This window comes from Xenopus tropicalis, chromosome 9 (assembly GCF_000004195.4).
Source record: "Xenopus tropicalis strain Nigerian chromosome 9, UCB_Xtro_10.0, whole genome shotgun sequence".
Lineage (NCBI taxonomy): Eukaryota > Metazoa > Chordata > Amphibia > Anura > Pipidae > Xenopus > Xenopus tropicalis.
The window spans coordinates 13,847,813-13,866,584 of record NC_030685.2 but is presented as its reverse complement, the minus strand read 5'-3'; the positions used below and the strand labels follow the sequence as shown (position 1 = coordinate 13,866,584).

The following is an 18,772-nucleotide window of genomic DNA, read 5'->3' as shown; positions in this document are numbered from 1 at the left end:
GAGACGCCGGTGACGCAAGTTCCGCTCCTAGAGAGGAAGTGGCCGTTATTTAAACCTTTGGGAGGAACCTGAGGGGACGCGCAGCATCAGGTGCAGGTAATAACTATATTTTCCGCTCAGAATTGTATTTGTTTTGGGGTTTTTTTTGTACTAAGTTGTGTCTAGGAACGGAATAGAAGGGATTCCTTGGCGCTGGTATGTCCAACTTAATTGACAGATGGAACTGAGTGTTGGGGCTCATTCAAAGGGGAACTCCACCCAAAAACAACTTAAGCTTTTTGAAAAATAAACACAATTTCAAGCAGCTTTGCTGTACATATGAATTAAACATAAGCAGCTTTTCCATGATTTTGTATGTAATAATAGGGTTTGTTACAGTTCACTAAGCCCCGCCCCCTGTTCCCCTGCTGATTGGCTGACTACTTTGTGACTCAAATAAAATGCAACAGTAGTCTCCTGTCCCTTAGCATTCAGCCTCCCAATCCCACAATTCCCTGCACACGGGATGTCAATAAGGAAAGGAACATCACAGTGCAATGCATTGTGGGTAATGTAGTTCCTGCATGCTGTCTGTAAGCTGTGGAGAAGTTGTTACAATTTGTAACATCAATGTTTTAGTCCCTCCTCCCCTGCCAGTGCAATGCATTGTGGGTAATGTAGTTCCTGCATGCTGTCTGTAAGCTGTGGAGAAGTTGTTACAATTTGTAACATCAATGTTTTAGTCCCTCCTCCCCTGCCAGTGCAATGCATTGTGGGTTATGTAGTTCCTGCATGCTGTCTGTAAGCTGTGGGGAAGGTGTTACAATTTGTAACATCAATGTTTTAGTCCCTCCTCCCCTGCCAGTGCAGTGCATTGTGGGTTATGTAGTCCCTGCATGCAGTCTGTAAGCTGTAGAGAAGTTGTTACAATTTTTAACATCAGTGTTTTAGTCCCTCCTCCCCGCCAGCATTTCAAATGTTGCTGAAAGAGAAGAACTATTTTGCGGCTGGATTTCAGCATATAAAAATGGGATTTATTCCTAATTAATGAACAGATTACAGTGATAGATAAATTAAGGGTTTCTGTGTTGTGTGGGGCTCAAAGCTGAAGTTCCCCTCTGGCTACATTTGCACCAGTGCTCCGTGTAACCGCCCACAGTTTGCAAATGACCCCTAATGTGAGAGCCACAGTTATCCCGAGGGGCCACCTACAGAATGTAGATAGACTGGACTTGTTTTTTTAGGGTGAAGACACACAGAGCTACTAGTAGCAGCTACAGAAACAGACAGTGCTGATCATTTGCTGATAATTGTCTCTACGTGTGTTTTAGCAGAGGCAATTCTCAGTATTGTCTATGGCAGGGGATTTTCTGGCGTTTAGTTGCAGCGAAAAAGTAGCTGCTACTAGTAGCTCAGTGTGTCTTCACCCTTAGCCATTAGTGGTTTTTCACTAAAGTACTAACCTGACATCTGAGGATCCCCCAGGATCACGAGCTAAGGGTCGGCTGACAGAAGACTGATTGAATTTATAAATTGATATCACTTGGCAAAGGACTTCTGCCTATAGAAGGCACTGAATGTTATTTTACTGTGAGTCCATGTTCACCCAAAACTCTGGCGTTCCGTTTAGAACTTATTGTGTAGTTGAGACAGTTACTTGCTGATCATCAGGGGTGGCCCGATGTTGAACTTATCCCTTTAACCTTTTTAGTGCCACAGGACGTAGAATCTACGTCCTGGGTACTAAAGGACCTAAGTGCCACAGAACGTAGATTCTACGTCCTGGGGCACTTCCGGGTTTGGGAGCGGAGAAGCGGCTTTTCAAGCCGCTCCTTCGCTCCCTGCTCGTTCCCCAGCCTCCAGACAACAGTCAGAGGTGGGGAACAAGTGGCCCCTGGGGCGCGATCGCCCAGGGGCCACATAAGAAAAGGCAGGCACGTGAAATCCATTCCTGGATTTCACGATCGCCTTCTGCCTTTCTCTGCTCCCCCCACTGCTGGCCCCCCTGCTTCCTGCTGCTGATACTTACTCCGGAACGGCTGCGTGTGTGTCTCCCTGCAGATCCACGATCTCCTACACAGGTAAGTGGCAAAAACACACAAAAACACACATACACACACATAATACACTAATAATACACTAATACACACTTATACTCACATTTACACACAAACACATACATTTTAGGGGAGTTGGGAGATTTCAAACATTCACAACACTTACACTTACACACACTTACTTGCATACATGCACACAAAACACATTTTACCTAATGTACACACACACTTACACACTTATGTAATTTTGTAATTTTTTTTTTTTTTCTAATCGCATCGTTTTTATTCCTGCCTGAAAAAAATGTTTTATTGCCATTGCGGATAGTGTATTCGCTAACCGCACTGCGCAATATCTTTTGTGTATTATTTTGGTGTTTCTACTACATTTTCTGTGATTTTGGTGGATTTTGGGGTATTTTACTGCATGTTTAGCCATTTTATAGCATTTTCAGTTATGCATAGTTCTTGTTCGCTTGATTTTCAGAAATGTCACAAAAACCGTTCTGTTTAGCATAGCTTTGTAGTTTGTAGTAGAAAGTTTTATTTACCCATTTTTGTTTTGTCAGGATGTGTACTTTCGGAAAATATATGGTTTTCTAGGGTCTCCTTACTGTTAGGTGGTCGTATGGCACATAATACACATACCGGGTGCAAAAACTGCATGAGCCGAAGCATCTTATGTGAAAATTCATATGCACTATTTTTACTTGGGTGCCCCTGTACCCCACATAGTTTGGCAAATCTATGCATATAGGGCATCAAACTGTTCAGTAGACCCCTGGCGTTCATATTTAGAATGTTTTATGTTGATACGGTACAAAATGTGGAGGTACATAATGGGGTAAAATGCAAGCTTTGTGACAATTTTCAGAAATGTCATAAAAACCGTTCTGTTTAGCATAGCTTTGTAGTTTGGTAGTTTGTAGTAGAAAGATGTATTTACCCATTTTTGTTTTGTCAGAATGTGTGCTTTCGGAAAATATATGGTTTTCTAGGGTCTCCTTACTGTTAGGTGGTCGTATGGCACATAATACACATACCGGGTGCAAAAACTGCATGAGCCGAAGCATCTTATGTGAAAATTCATATGCACTATTTTTACTTGGGTGCCCCTGTACCCCATATAGTTTGGTAAATCTATGCATATAGGGCATCAAACTGTTCAGTAGACCCCTGGCGTTCATATTTAGAATGTTTTATGTTGATACGGTACAAAATGTGGGGGTACATAATGGGGTAAAATGCAAGCTTTGTGACAATTTTCAGAAATGTCATAAAAACCGTTCTGTTTAGCATAGCTTTGTAGCTTGGTAGTTTGTAGTAGAAAGATGTATGTACCCATTTTTGTTTTGTCAGAATGTGTACTTTCGGAAAATATATGGTTTTCTAGGGTCTCCTTACTGTTAGGTGGTCGTATGGCACATAATACACATACCGGGTGCAAAAACTGCATGAGCCGAAGCATCTTATGTGAAAATTCATATGCACTATTTTTACTTGGGTGCCCCTGTACCCCACATAGTTTGGCAAATCTATGCATATAGGGCATCAAACTGTTCAGTAGACCCCTAGCGTTCATATTTAGAATGTTTTATGTTGATACGGTACAAAATGTGGGGGTACATAATGGGGTAAAATGCAAGCTTTGTGACAATTTTCAGAAATGTCATAAAAAACCGTTCTGTTTAGCATAGCTTTGTAGTTTGGTAGTTTGTAGTAGAAAGATGTATGTACCCATTTTTGTTTTGTCAGATTGTGTACTTTCGGAAAATATATGGTTTTCTAGGGTCTCCTTACTGTTAGGTGGTCGTATGGCACATAATACACATACCGGGTGCAAAAACTGCATGAGCCGAAGCATCTTATGTGAAAATTCATATGCACTATTTTTACTTGGGTGCCCCTGTACCCCACATAGTTTGGCAAATCTATGCATATAGGGCATCAAACTGTTCAGTAGACCCCTGGCGTTCATATTTAGAATGTTTTATGTTGATACGGTACAAAATGTGGGGGTAAATAATGGGGTAAAATGCAAGCTTTGTGACAATTTTCAGAAATGTCATAAAAACCGTTCTGTTTAGCATAGCTTTGTAGTTTGGTAGTTTGTAGTAGAAAGATGTATGTACCCATTTTTGTTTTGTCAGAATGTGTACTTTCGGAAAATATATGGTTTTCTAGGGTCTCCTTACTGTTAGGTGGTCGTATGGCACATAATACACATACCGGGTGCAAAAATTGCATGAGCCGAAGCATCTTATGTGAAAATTCATATGCACTATTTTTACTTGGGTGCCCCTGTACCCCACATAGTTTGGTAAATCTATGCATATAGGGCATCAAACTGTTCAGTAGACCCCTGGCGTTTATATTTAGAATGTTTTATGTTGATACGGTACAAAATGTGGGGGTACATAATGGGGTAAAATGCAAGCTTTGTGACAATTTTCAGAAATGTCATAAAAACTGTTCTGTTTAGCATAGCTTTGTAGTTTGGTAGTTTGTAGTAGAAAGATGTATTTACCCATTTTTGTTTTGTCAGAATGTGTACTTTCGGAAAATATATGGTTTTCTAGGGTCTCCTTACTGTTAGGTGGTCGTATGGCACATAATACACATACCGGGTGCAAAAACTGCATGAGCCGAAGCATCTTATGTGAAAATTCATATGCACTATTTTTACTTGGGTGCCCCTGTACCCCACATAGTTTGGTAAATCTATGCATATAGGGCATCAAACTGTTCAGTAGAACCCTGGCGTTTATATTTAGAATGTTTTATGTTGATACGGTACAAAATGCGGGGGTACATAATGGGGTAAAATGCAAGCTTTGTGACAATTTTCAGAAATGTCATAAAAACCGTTCTGTTTAGCATAGCTTTGTAGTTTGGTAGTTTGTAGTAGAAAGATGTATGTACCCATTTTTGTTTTGTCAGAATGTGTACTTTCGGAAAATATATGGTTTTCTAGGGTCTCCTTACTGTTAGGGGGTCTTATGCCGCATAATGCACATGCCGGTAGCTTATATTGCAGTATATACACTTTGTATGCATTAACTTCCTTTTGGAGTAGAAAGACATGGGTACCAATTTTGAATTCGCCCGAATGTGTACTTTCCAAAAATATATGGTTTTGGGGGGTCAATGTATTTTTTTGTGTTTTTACCCCACAGAAAATGCAGTAAACGTGTTGAATTTTCAGTAGCTAAAGAGACCTCTGGGGCAATCTCTATGCACTGACGTCCTTATGGGGTCTCTAAATGCCAGATACAGTGCTGATCCTATGCACAATGGGCATCAAACTGTTCAGCGGACCCTTGGCTTTCATATTTCGGGTGTGTTTTCTTGGTACCTAATGTTATGTGGGAGATAAGGTGCTTGAAAGTGGAAGATTTGATGTGATTTTTAGGTATTTCATCAAAACTGGCAATTTTGGGAAAGAATTGCGGCTCAGTAGTTTGGAGTAGAAAGACATGGGTACCAATTTTGAATTCGTCCGAATGTGTACTTTCCAAAAATATATGATTTTGGGGGGTCAATGTATTTTTTTGTGTTTTTACCCCACAGAAAATGCAGTAAATGTGTTGAATTTTCAGTAGCTAAAGAGATCTCCTGGGCAATTTGTATGTACTAACTTCCTTTTGGGGTCTCTAAATTCCAGATACATTGGTGATCCTATGCACAATGGGCATCAAACTGTTCAGTGGACCCCTGGCTTTCATATTTAGGGTGTGTTTTCTTCGTACCTAATGTTATGTGGGAGATAAGGTGCTTGAAAATGGAAGATTTGAGGTGATTTTTTAGAATTTTCATAATTTTTTATAGAAAATGCTAAATTCAGTAAAGCATTGCCGTTTGGTACTTAGGAGTTTGAAGACATAGTTACCCATTTCGGATTCGTCAGAATGTGTAGTTTTCAAAAATGTATGGTTTCCTGGGGTAAACCTAATATTCCAGGATTTTTGGCTTTGGAATGTAAAGTATGCCGTATTCTGCTGTAATGCTTTGAAAATTTTGTAATTTACTGCTGGGAGTTTTTGATCTATAGAAGTCAGAAATCTCAATAAAACTATACATATCAGGTATTGGCACGTTCGGGAGACATGAGGCTTTCCAAATCAGTTGAATTTTTGTCCATAAAATAAAATGTGTTTCTGGTATAAATCCTTATATCATGAAAAATAGCATTTTTTCTTTTTTTTTTTGTATTTCAAGCTCTAAATCTTGTTCCAGAAGTGGAAATACACAAAAACTCAGGTAGATTTGGAAAGCTCAGGTTCTCCTGAAAAAAACAATATATAGTTTGCCTACCTAAACTTAACCCTGCCCCCAGTAAAAGCCCCTACATTGAGAGAGCACAGAATGTTTACAAAACGTCTGGCACTGGGGGGAACTGAAATGACGAATTCGGCTGGCACTTAAAGGGTTAAACTTGCCAGTGATACGTGGGTTTCATTGTTTTTGTTATTCAAGGCATTATGGCACAAGAAATCCCTCACACAAGGGAAGCTCCTCAATCGTTTTCTTCTTAACTGGCAAAGTTATGTGTGGTGCAATGCCAAGGCCTATGTTGAATCCCAGGCCAGACCTGCAAACATAGCTATAGTTGCCATGGTGCACAGACGTACAGTTGCACTCATAATATTAGGAACTCGATGCCCAGACTCTCAGAAGACTGCAAGTGTAACTGCTTTGTATAATAACGCTGGATATAATTCTGTATTGGAACACAGTGTTGGTGTAGCTCTGAGGTGCAGCTGTGGCAATGTTATAATGATTGTATGCAGCAAAGATTAATTTCATGCAACAAAAAAATTAACTTTTAGAGAGATTTAGTTGTAGACTTTCCATACTTCTTGGTGTGTGCAAGATTATCTAATCTTCTAGGTTGCACTGCCATTTCCTACCCAGCAGGTGGCGCTGCTTTCCCAGGCAATGTTCTGTTCTCTTTAGCTCTGAATTGGTACATTTACATACTAACTTATCTATATCAGCCAGGGTAAAGCAAATAGTTAATGCTTATTGACAAATCTCCCTTGTTGTGGGTGACTAATCTCCCAGAAATGCCATCCCACCGGCGTAAATTGCCGGTGGGATGGCATACGCGGCGATTTGGTGAAGTTGCCTTGAGAGGAAACTTCAGCGATTTCGGCGCCGCGTATGCCATCCCACCGGTGGGATGGCATTTCGGGGAGATTAGTCTCCCACGAACAGGGAGATTTGTCGTGGGCGACTAATCTCCCCGTGTGCCAGAGCCCTAAAGGTGGCCATACATGGTCAGATTTAATCGTTTGGCAAGGTTGACAAGCAGATTTTTCTCCCGATATGCCCACCTAAAGGTGGGCGATATTGGGCTAATTTGATCGCTTGGCCCTAGGGCTAAACGATCGAGTAGGCATAGGTGCCATGGGACCAAGGGCCGCATCAACAATAGGATCAGTCTCCTATCCCAAGGAAAATCAAACCTGCCCAAACGAGATCTGCCCATACATGGGCAGATAAGATGCTGAATCTGTCTGAAGGACCCTGAATGTTCAGGGAACATGAGCAATAGGCTGTAACAGTGACAAATAACCAGTTGTGCCCATCACACCTTGCCTCTAGCCACTGGTGTAAGGGCCAGCTCTGACATTTCATGGCCAACTTGTGCTGAATATCTTCACCCAACTGATCCCCTGATAGGAGCAGGCTCTTTGGCTGTAGGTAATCCATCCGCCATGATCCCCGCAGCGTGGGAATGTTTGTGCCAGCGATGATATAACCGTATTATATAAACAAAACAAATGAGTTCATGTATCTTGGATTGCTGAAATGATAATTGGCCGCTCCACTGAGCAGGTGGAGTTTCATCATTTACTGTGTATTCTACATTATCAGGAGATTGACTGGATAAGTCACTTGACCTAAGTCCTTTGATCGTGGCCAGAGCCTCATGCGCTTCCACATGAGCAGAATATTAACTGATAAGGTTTGGGTCTGTAGGGGAAAGGTTACGTATCAGTTCCTGATGCAATATCAGCTTCCCAGGATTGTCCTACTGCTAACGAGGGGCTTTTCCCTTTGAATCTGCTCATCAGCTGCACTAACAGCACTAGCCAGTAGGGGGCACTGAATAAAGGATTTGCTTCAGCTTGATAGCAGGACTAGCCAAGGGCCATCACTGAAAGTAGGCCATTTTGCTCAAGAAAGCTTACATTCTGATTGGCTAGAGAGTGGTATTTATACAGGATTCTAATTTAGTCTTCACTGTCACCCATAGCAGTCTGTGGAGCCAGGGGTGAAAGTGCAGCACCCAGGCTGTGCTGTAACAGACACACATCCAATAGTGCAACATGTGGTGGTACATATTATTCTATATATATATTATTTATATATTATTTGCCTTTACAGTGTTTCCTGTGGCCCCAGCATGTCGCGTAGAGACAGGCAGTTCAGGGAGGAGCCTTCAGAGAACGCCCTGCCATTGGTTAGAAATCACTTCAGACCACAGTCCACAGAGCATGACCAATCATATGAGCCCCTGGAAGCCTCTGGGCAATCAGGTGACAGTATTTTGCTCTCTGAGCACTCACAGGACAATATGTCTGTAACTGTCTCAGAAGAGGAGCTGCGTCATGAGCTGTCTCTGCTGGGTTTCTCCTATGTTCCCCGCCAGAGGCTTCTGGAATTCAAGAAAGATCTAGAACGTCTGATGAACCAGGGTGGTGTGGCAGCATCCCCAGAAACCTCTAGGCTGGAAAATGAGACCATTGAGGAGACAACCAACACCACTGCGCCCCCGCCTGCGGAAAGCAATGCCTGGCATCATCAGGCCTCAGCCTGGCCCACCACCACCGCAACCTCCAGCACAGAATGGGGCAATCAGCAGAGAAGCCAAGACTCCTACACTAAACACACAGTGAGCTTGGGGGGAAACACGCTGCCAACAAAGAAAGCTCCGCAAATAACACGTAAAGTACTGCGCAGAAAAAGTGACGGACAGACGCACGTAAGCGACGAGTCCTTTCTTTACAGTGAAACTGAGACCGAAGAGGGGGATTCTGGGAGCTCCATTGTGGATTTTCGCTCTGAATCTTCTGGCCGCTCTTCAGCTAGCTGTATTAAGTCCTTCATCCGCCCTCCCCCATATTCACTGCTGGATCAGTACCGGCAGCGCTCAGATCCCGTCGGTCGGTACCAAGAGTACAAACAAAAGTGGGATGCCTTACAGGTGGCACTAGAGCGGAGCAGAAAGGAGTTACGCTGGGGGATCCGGGAGCAAATGATGTCTGCACCCCCTCAGCCTGCTCCCCGCTCTGTTCCGCCACCTAACACCTATGTCATTCCCACAGACAAGAAAAGGTACGCCCTGCGCTGGGCTGTCCGACAAGACCTGGTGAATGGGGTGATGCCCCGGGGAAGCTATTCCTAGGGGTACCGCCGAGCCTTTGTGTGTGTGTGTCTGTCTGTGTGTGAAGAAAAGAGTGCACTCTTGTGTGTGTCGTTTTTATAAATTGTATTTTAAATAAAATCACGATTTCCTAACAGTTTCATGTGCTTTGTTTTCCATTATTAGAAAAATGATTTTTTTTTAAAAAAAACAACAAAAAAATAAACTAAGGGTGTTCAACACCCTAGAGTCCGTTTAGGTGTCAATACTGTTGCTCCTTAGTGCAAAGTCATCAAAAGGTTCCCAGGGCCTCTCCAACATGAATCCGTCCCCCTGCCGTGATCTGGAACTTGAATTGAAGAGGTCCTTCAAAGATAAGCACAATGGTGGAACCAAAGTTGAACTCGCCCAAGGGTTGTCCCTTCACTAGGGATAGTCCTTCAGGTCCATACTGATCCGTATAGCTGTAGTCATGGTACTTTCCTTTGACGTGGCGGGAGCAGTTGGTGTGCAGGTCCTAGGGAGAGAAAGATGAATGGAATGAGACTTTAGACCAAACTTTTGTTGCCCTCGGTTTGAGATTGCCAGCCAGTATCGGCTACTGGAGGAAGCCATATTAATAGGCTTCCTGACTAGGGGCTTATTCAGCTATCAATCATATAGGCTGCAAACCCAATTGGGCAAGGCCAGCATCTGTATATTAGCAATCTCCCTCCATTCCTGGGTCTCTACAGCTACTAGGGAAGCAAAATCTTTCCAAGTCCAGTATTCCAGTTCAGCTACCTCATTTAAGCAGGCTATCACTGTTGTAGCACTAATTGCATGTAGACATCATATAAGATAATGGAGGACACCTGACACTGCAGGGCTTTGCTGCAATTAGTGTTTATTCGTGTGTTCCACTACATGTTTCGGGCAAAGCCCTTTTTCAAGTGAACAACATAACATCTGAACAAAAAACATTTAAGAGGTTACAAGACCCAAGTCCAACCTCCCCCATCACAGCATTGGTTCCAAGCAGTCCAAGGGAGGGGTTCTAGCTACTGGGGAAGGTAAGGATGGGCTGGTATTATGATAGGGGTATTTCTCAGAGTACAGGACAGGGGCAGATGTCTACAAATAAGTTGTTTTTGGGAAATGGCATAAGTATCATACCTGGTCCCCATAGATACGGATGGATCCAACATTAGTTGCTCCCACTGCTGTTAGCGAGAAGAAGCCAAACTGCCACTGGCCGCTAAGCACAACACGTTCATTCTGGCAGAAGAGACTGGGTATCCAGTGGGCAACGTGAGGACTGACGGACATGAGTGCTCCTGAAAGGGATGGACAAATAGACATAGACACGGAGCAGACATAGGGCTTACATTTTCTTATATTTCTTCCCACAAAGCATCTTTTTCACCAGAATTCTGGTATAAATGTAGGCTCCACAAAACCATATAATCCATATAACTCACCAGTTAGTGAATGGCATGAATTTGGGTACATAAATATTTTGTGTACTTTTGGTCTTTGGGGCTAATTGGGTTAGTGTACCTGGAAAGTGCCTCCGATGCTGGACATTCCAGTCTGTCGGGGAATGGAAGCGATGATAATCACCCGGTGCCAAGTATATGACATGGTGGTAGATCCGGCTGGAGGATCTTACACCTAACTGCTGCAGGAGTGGCAGGCCTGGGAATAGAGGAATGAGATGTTAGGGTTTGGTTGGTTAGTTGAGAGGTGGAGCATCTAGCATTAATACAACTTGGCTTACTGGCTATGGAATGAGGGAATAACATCCCAAACTTGAAGGGATCACGTTGTGACCAGACATGGCAATGCCACTGCTTCTCTGGCAGTGATTAGAAAAGTCTATTTAACAGCCAATGCCCAGCCTTCTCCTGAAGACTACCTGAAGGCCAATGCCCAGCCTTCACCTAAAGACTACCTGAAGGCCAATGCCCAGCCTTCACCTAAAAACTACCTGAAGGCCAATGCCCAGCCTTCACCTAAAAACTACCTGAAGGCCAATGCCCAGCCTTCACCTAAAAACTACCCGAAGGCCAATGCCCAGCCTTCACCTAAAAACTACCTGAAGGCCAATACTCAGCCTTCACCTAAAGACTACCTGAAGGCCAATACTCAGCTTTCTCCTAAAGACTACCTGACCCAGCCTTCTCCTAAAGACTACCTGAAGCCCAATGCCCAGCCTTCTCCTAAAGACTAACTCAAGACCGTTGACCTGCTTTCACCTAAAGACAGTACTGGCCAGTTTAGAAGGTAATAACAAAACTAGGCTTTCTAACTAAGGAACAGAAAATCTTCACAAAAATGGATCTGAAGGTCTTGAAAAAATAGTTGTGAGATGAGAGAGTGGAGCTAACAATAGCATTCACTTACATAGATTTGTTGGTTCCCGCCAGTCTTGGGGTCCCAAGAAGCTCTCCAGTGAATATGTCAGACCTTTAACTTGCTCGATCTGAGAACCACGGCCTCGGCCACTGTGCAGAACACGTCCGTCACATGGACTGACCTACAAAGGGAGCAGAAAACATAGCAATGACTTGACTTTTCTTATATGACCAGCTCATATACTAGAAGAGGGACCCCCTTATACATACATACATGCAATTATTTTAGGCTGGTGAGGAATGCTATGCATGGAGCAGCAGAGAAGAACAAATAAGTTCCAGCAGGGTGTCTAAGGGGGAGTTATTTGGGTAAATGTCTTGGATCCCTCTCTAGAGTCCCTGCAAGGGTGCGAGGTTGGACAGTTGGACAGTGAATGAGTAATAAAGGTAGAGCTTTGGGAATTTCCAATGTAATTCAAGGGATGCTTTGTACGTCTGGAGAAGTGTCAACAATCAGAGGGCACCCAGATAGAGGGGCAAGTATCTACTTATATGCAATAGAGCACATTAGTCCCAATATGAACTCCTGATTTTGGAGGCTCCATTTTGGAGGCACCATTACAGACTAATATACACAAAGGCAGCACTATGGTGGCAACCCCTTCTTTAATGGATTGGGGTTACAGTGATATTGGTCAGAACTAATAGCTGAACCCATGAAAACACGGGTATTCCATCGATTACATTCGGTCCCCACTCTTGTGTAAAGGCTGGATAAGATATCCGAGTAGGTATTAACCCCCCCAAACACACCACACAATGAGAGTCAATGGTTCTGGCTGTGGGTTTCAGTGACCGTCGGAAGAGCTCCCCCAAGTTCTGATACCGGTTTAAATCTTCCTCCTCGGCCTCGGCCATATTCACAGAGAAGGCCCATACGTAGAGTGAGAGCAGGGGCCGGCGCAACCAGTGAGGGAGGTTGACCTCATTAATCAGGCCCCACACTCGAGATAACAGGCGCGTGGGGGCTCTGCTGTACACAGCCTGGTGACACAGAAAAGGACAAAAAAGTGTTATATTTGCCCACAAAGGTCATTGGTATAGTTCCCCTTAAAGGGGCAGGCTATATTTTTTTTTTTCAACATAAGCCCCAAAGTGATGATAAATCAGTCTGAACCCAATTACAGTTTATTTGCCCTTCATTTCTTCCTGCGCCCCTCTTTTATTTACCTTGCTAACACGACTAGGTGGGCGAAGCCCAGCATGTAGGAGTGGCTTAAGCAGCTGCCAAGAGCGCAGTCTTAATGAAGGCGGAAGCTGACCGAGGCGCCGCTTGATGGAAAGTCGAGGCACAGGTAACCTAATGGATAAGGGATCGTTGAAGTTAGAACTAACGAGGTCCAAAAGCAGAAGGACAGGTGTGTAATGTACATTAGGGGTAAGACTGGTTGCTATTGGCGACTTTACTTAGCATAGTAAATCATCCCCTTTATCCAGTAAGGAACTGGGCAGGAAGGACATACCATCTCTTGGAACGTTGCACGATGCCCCCAGACTGCTTTGCTCCACGCATGGCCAAACCAGATAGGACCTGTAGCACAATAGGGAGACAGAGTTAGCCAGTGCCCTATAAACGCCTCACCATCTGCCCCATTCCATACAGCTGCCAGTTACATCTGTAGGCACGCTAACAGCGTTCAGTTTACAGTCCGTGTGTTTCTGGTTGCTAGTGAAACTTCCCCTTTACTGTGCAGGCAGGATGTTACTTACCCACAAACACATCACGTGTACAGGATACAGTCTAGCACTGGTGCCAGTACACTTTGTGGGTTCATATAATAATATATATATAATGGTGGATAAGTCTTTTTATTATTGCAAGCAATAAATGTTCACCCCACCCTTTGGCTGATTTCCGCCTCTGCTCCACAGGGAAGGAGAACAGCATTTTTTTTTTGTAGAACAGAAATATCATTTTGCACTGATTACGGGCAAAGCACTGTGGCAGGTTATATACTAATGTATCTCTAGTGGGGGTCCCCTCTCAGCGTGGGGCATGTAGCTATTATGTGTCTGTCCCTTTTACCCAACGCAGTGTGGCCCCCAAGTGATAAATAAATAAATACAGTAACAATCTGCAGTTCTCTCCAACAGTCAGAGCTGTTTGTAGGGGCATGGTAAATTAAAGGGGAACAAAGCCCTATCTATGTATAGCCAATATTCACCCACTGCTGAACTAGCCCAACCCCCCTCCTTCCCCCCCCCTTGCCCTATATGAGAATCCAGTGGCCAATGGTGCCAGTCACTATCAGTTCTAACCACGTACAGGCTCTATGTTGCCTATAGGGAGTTGCACTTGGTACACAGGAATATTATAATAACATGACAAATACAGTGAATATAAAATAATATGAGAGCAGTGAGCATGGCACATATACAATTACACAGCACACATATAGGCCAGTGTAGCCAAGTGTACACTAAACACACACACAATAACAGGCGCACAGTAACAGAGAGAAAAGAAAGAGAAGGGCCCACTGGCATTACCCGGTCAGTGTCACCCAATAGGCATCAGAGCTGTGGGTGCTCGGGCAGGATGCAGTGTGACTGCTAACACAATAGGGGGGCTGGAAGCTCCGGTCACTTGATACAATTGGGTGTCGCCCTTTTCTCTCCGCCCCCCCATGGGCAGGAGTGGGGTGGGCAGATTAGGAGCAGCACAAAGAGAAGCTGCTGGGCGGGGAATGTGTGCAGCTTGGAGAATATAAAGGAACAGAGACCCCCTGCCCCAGCAGCACAGCCAAGTAACAGCTGCCTGAGACATTCCATATTCTCACTTAGTGACACCCGCTCAGCCCAGCACTCGCCTGTGTCCGACTCAATATCATACCCAGCTCACTCCGACTACTGGGTCATATACCAGCCCGTATACCAGCCCATATACCAGCCCATATACCAGCCCATACACCAGCCCATATACCAGCCCATACACCAGCACATATACCAGCCCATACACCAGCCCATATACCAGCCCATAGCTGGCCTGATACATACACTGTGCATCATATCTCCCTCTCTCTCCCAGGGCACACATACAGCACACATATCACTATATAGCACATACAGGATAGGGCACATATATCACTATATAGCACATACAGGATAGGGCAGAGTGCATATATCGCTATATAGCACATACAGGATAGGGCAGAGTGCATATATCACTATATAGCACATACAGGATAGGGCAGAGTGTATATAGCACATACAGGATAGGGCAGAGTGCATATATCACTATATAGCACATACAGGATAGGGCAGAGTGTATATAGCACATACAGGATAGGGCACATATATCACTATATAGCACATATAGGATAGGGCACATATATCAATATACAGCACATACAGGATAGGGCACATATATCACTATATAGCACATACAGGATGGGGCACATATATCACTATACAGCACATACAGGATAGGGCAGAGTGTATATATCAATATATAGCACATACAGGATAGGGCACATATATCAATATATAGCACATACAGGATAGGGCACATATATCACTATATAGCACATACAGGATAGGGCACATATATCAATATACAGCATATACAGGATAGGGCAGAGTGTATATATCAATATACAGCACATACAGGATAGGGCATATATATCGCTATATAGCACATACAGGATAGGACAGAGTGTATATAGCACATACAGGATAGGGTATATATATCGCTATATAGCACATACAGGATAGGGCAGAGCCATATATATCACTATATAGCACATACAGGATAGGGCACATATATCACTATATAGCACATACAGGATAGGACAGAGTGTATATGTCACATAAAGGATAGGGCAGAGTGTATATAGCACATACAGGATAGGGCAGAGTGTATATAGCACATACAGGATAGGGCAGAGTGTATATAGCACATACAGGATAGGGCAGAGTGTATATAGCACATACAGGATAGGACAGAGTGTATATATCACATACAGCAGGGCTCCCCAACCACCGGTCCGGGGACCAGTGCCGGGCCGTGGGCTGTGCTGAACCGGGCCACCTCTGGTCCCAATTACCTGTGATCCCAACTCCCCGATGCGTTACACAGCCATAACAGCTATGCGAAGCCCAGGAAGCTTTCTACTGATAAGTACAAGGACCAAAGTACTTTATTAAGCTGTATTTAATAATAATAAAGTGCATAATATAACATTTAATAATTACATTTACATTATATATGTAATAATTAAAATTATATACTATGCACTAGTTGCACCACCCCCACATCCCCAGTCCTTGGAAAAATTGTCTTGCTTGAAACCGGTCCGTGGTGCAAAAAAGGTTGGGGACCACTGACATACAGGATAGGGCAGAGTGTATATAGCACATACAGGATAGGGCAGAGTGTATATAGCACATACAGGATAGGGCACATATATCACTATATAGCACATACAGGATAGGGCAGAGTGTATATAGCACATACAGGATAGGGCAGAGTGTATATAGCACATACAGGATAGGGCAGAGTGTATATAGCACATACAGGATAGGGCACATATATCACTATATAGCACATACAGGATAGGGCAGAGTGTATAGCACATACAGGATAGGGCAGAGTGTATATAGCACATACAGGATAGGGCAGAGTGTATATAGCACATACAGGATAGGGCACATATATCACTATATAGCACATACAGGATAGGGCAGAGTGTATAGCACATACAGGATAGGGCAGAGTGTATATAGCACATACAGGATAGGGCACATATATCACTATATAGCACATACAGGATAGGGCAGAGTGTATAGCACATACAGGATAGGGCAGAGTGTATAGCACATACAGGATAAGGCACATATATCACTATATAGCACATAAAGGATAGGGCAGAGTGCATATATAGAGCATAGATATAGATATACCAGTTAACAGAGGACACAGTGGGACAGAGGACACTGTATGACTCCAGAAAACCCCATTGCTATACAAATGAATGGAAATTCCCCTGGCAGAGCATCGGCTACTTACACACTCTCACCCCTGGCACTCACGCCTCTCATAGGAGCTGGCATGTACAGACTCAGCATAGAGATTCAGGCTCCTCCCCCCGCTCCTGTCCAAACGCGTCAGCTGAGACACTTCAGCCAATCAGGCGGCAGCGGGCTCAGCGTGTAAGCCAATAGACGAAGGGCTCTGAGCAGCCGGCGTTCTGTGAATAGTGTATAATTAGACCCAGCCCTCAGGCCCGGCTTTCTTCCTATTCTGGCTGCGGTATCCTTCTGGCTAAAGGAGACATACACTTGGCTTGCATCAGAAATGAACTCTGTATTCCTGCTCATAAAGGGCATATAAACCCAAATATGAAATGTTGCATCTAAAAAACTTTATTAGTAGTTTATAGTATGGACTGTTCCTCAAAACTTTGCAAAACTCCAGCTTTCAAATGGGGGGTCGCTGACCCCAGAAGCCAAAAAAACAATTTCTCAGTGAAGCTGCAGTTTTTATTGCTATTGTTACTTTTTATTCCTTATTTTTCTATGCAGGCCCTCTCTTATTCATATTCCCTTCTCTCGTTCAAACTACTGCCTTGTTGCTAGGGTAAATAATACCCTAGCAACCAGATGGAAGATGAAATACCAAACTGGAGAGCTGCTGACCAAAAGGCTAAATAACCATATAAATCATAAAAAATGAAGACCAGTTGCAATTGTCCTTGAATATAAATTTCTACATCAGTCTAAAAGCTACCGACTCTTATACTGACATTATAAAGTCACATACTATAGGTACCGGGTTTGTACCAGTTCTGGCAACCAAACATGAAGGTGCAAATGTTAGGTCATGGTGGGTAGGGCTTGCAGGTAGTGGGTGGAGTTTAGGCAAAGCATGGATGGGTTTTGGCATATTGAGTCCTGGTCAGGGCAGATCAGGGGCTTGACCACGCGTGGGGTAAGGCACCTTTTATTGAGTTCCTATTGTACTTGTTGGTAGGGCCCAGCACCCAGGGGAGTCAGGTAACTAATAATGAGCTAATATTCGGGGCCCCCTCCTATCTCTACTGTGGAATTCCTTCCCACATGTTGGTGTCCTTGTACCCCCTATCCCAGCAGCATCTTTTCCACACATGGAGCATATTCTCCTCTGCCCAAATGTGCCTGCGCCAGCAGACTTCATGCCCTATGTACCATATGTCTTAAAAAGCACCTTTTACTCCAGGAGTGCAGCAGGGCCAAGGCCACACGTGTGACTATTTTATCCAACGTGGCTTGGTCGCCTGATGTGGCTCAGTCTGATATGGCAATGCGAGTGCATTGAGTTCAGGGGCGGTGCCTAATGGAGAAAAAAAAACCAACATATAATCCAACCTAAAAGACAAAAAAACTTTGATCCCAGTCCAACTCCATCATGCAAATGGGTTCGTTCTTATGTAACTATGCCTTCCCACTCGCTCACTCAGCATAAGCCAAACAGACATTCAGGCATGGGGAATCCAACATGGGGTACGTGCATATGAAGAATATATATATATTTATGCAGGGCGTTCCCTCGAGCCACCAGTCTCTCTCCCACCGACGTGCTGATGGTAAGTTAAGCGCACTCGGGGAAGGGTGGTGGGGGTGCAGAGGCCCCTGAAGCAATAGCCCTGGTGGGCCCTGCACACCCAATTCAACCCTGGGGCCCAGACAGGCAATCTGTGGGTTCTGGCAAATTCCAGAGGGGCTGCTTTAAGATGCCATAGTCAGTCACTATTTAGTGGGCTAGTGGGAGGCTGTTTGGGCCTCTGTGTACTTGAAATCCTTGAAAGTACACAAAGTGCTGCCATGTTGCTCTGTTTAGAGCTGACTAGAGAGACATCAGATGACTCCTCTGCTCCCTGGTGCAGGCGGCCATCTTGGGGCACACAAATGTAAACAGTGAGGACGTGCACCAGTTTGCACACGTACAGCACTGACATTTGGCCATCTTTCTGGTTTTAATGGTCAGGGATAAG

General features: G+C 44.0%; 2 protein-coding genes across 3 annotated transcripts; one reads left to right on the top strand and one right to left on the bottom strand.

The window, feature by feature from the left end:
- Nucleotides 1-6: 6 nt before the first annotated feature.
- hyls1 (centriolar and ciliogenesis associated) lies at nt 7-9,562 on the top strand. Its single transcript, XM_004918102.4, has 2 exons — nt 7-96; nt 8,427-9,562. The coding sequence occupies exon 2, from the start codon at nt 8,446-8,448 to the stop codon at nt 9,445-9,447; it is 1,002 nt and encodes a 333-aa protein (XP_004918159.1). The 5' UTR covers nt 7-96; nt 8,427-8,445; the 3' UTR covers nt 9,448-9,562.
- Nucleotides 9,515-16,857, bottom strand: LOC448069 (phosphatidylserine decarboxylase). Of its 2 annotated transcripts, none has more exons than NM_001005623.1 (8): nt 16,810-16,857; nt 13,265-13,332; nt 12,972-13,101; nt 12,555-12,785; nt 11,791-11,923; nt 10,945-11,082; nt 10,561-10,721; nt 9,515-9,922 (listed from the first exon to the last, which is right to left on the bottom strand). In NM_001005623.1, exons 2-8 carry the CDS (start codon nt 13,312-13,314, stop codon nt 9,698-9,700), a joined length of 1,068 nt encoding a protein of 355 aa, NP_001005623.1. In that variant the 5' UTR covers nt 13,315-13,332; nt 16,810-16,857; the 3' UTR covers nt 9,515-9,697. The 2 variants fall into 2 exon arrangements, with proteins under 2 accessions (NP_001005623.1, XP_012825742.1); XM_012970288.3 differs by lacking the exon at nt 16,810-16,857 and adding an exon at nt 14,292-14,399.
- Nucleotides 16,858-18,772: the final 1,915 nt, after the last annotated feature.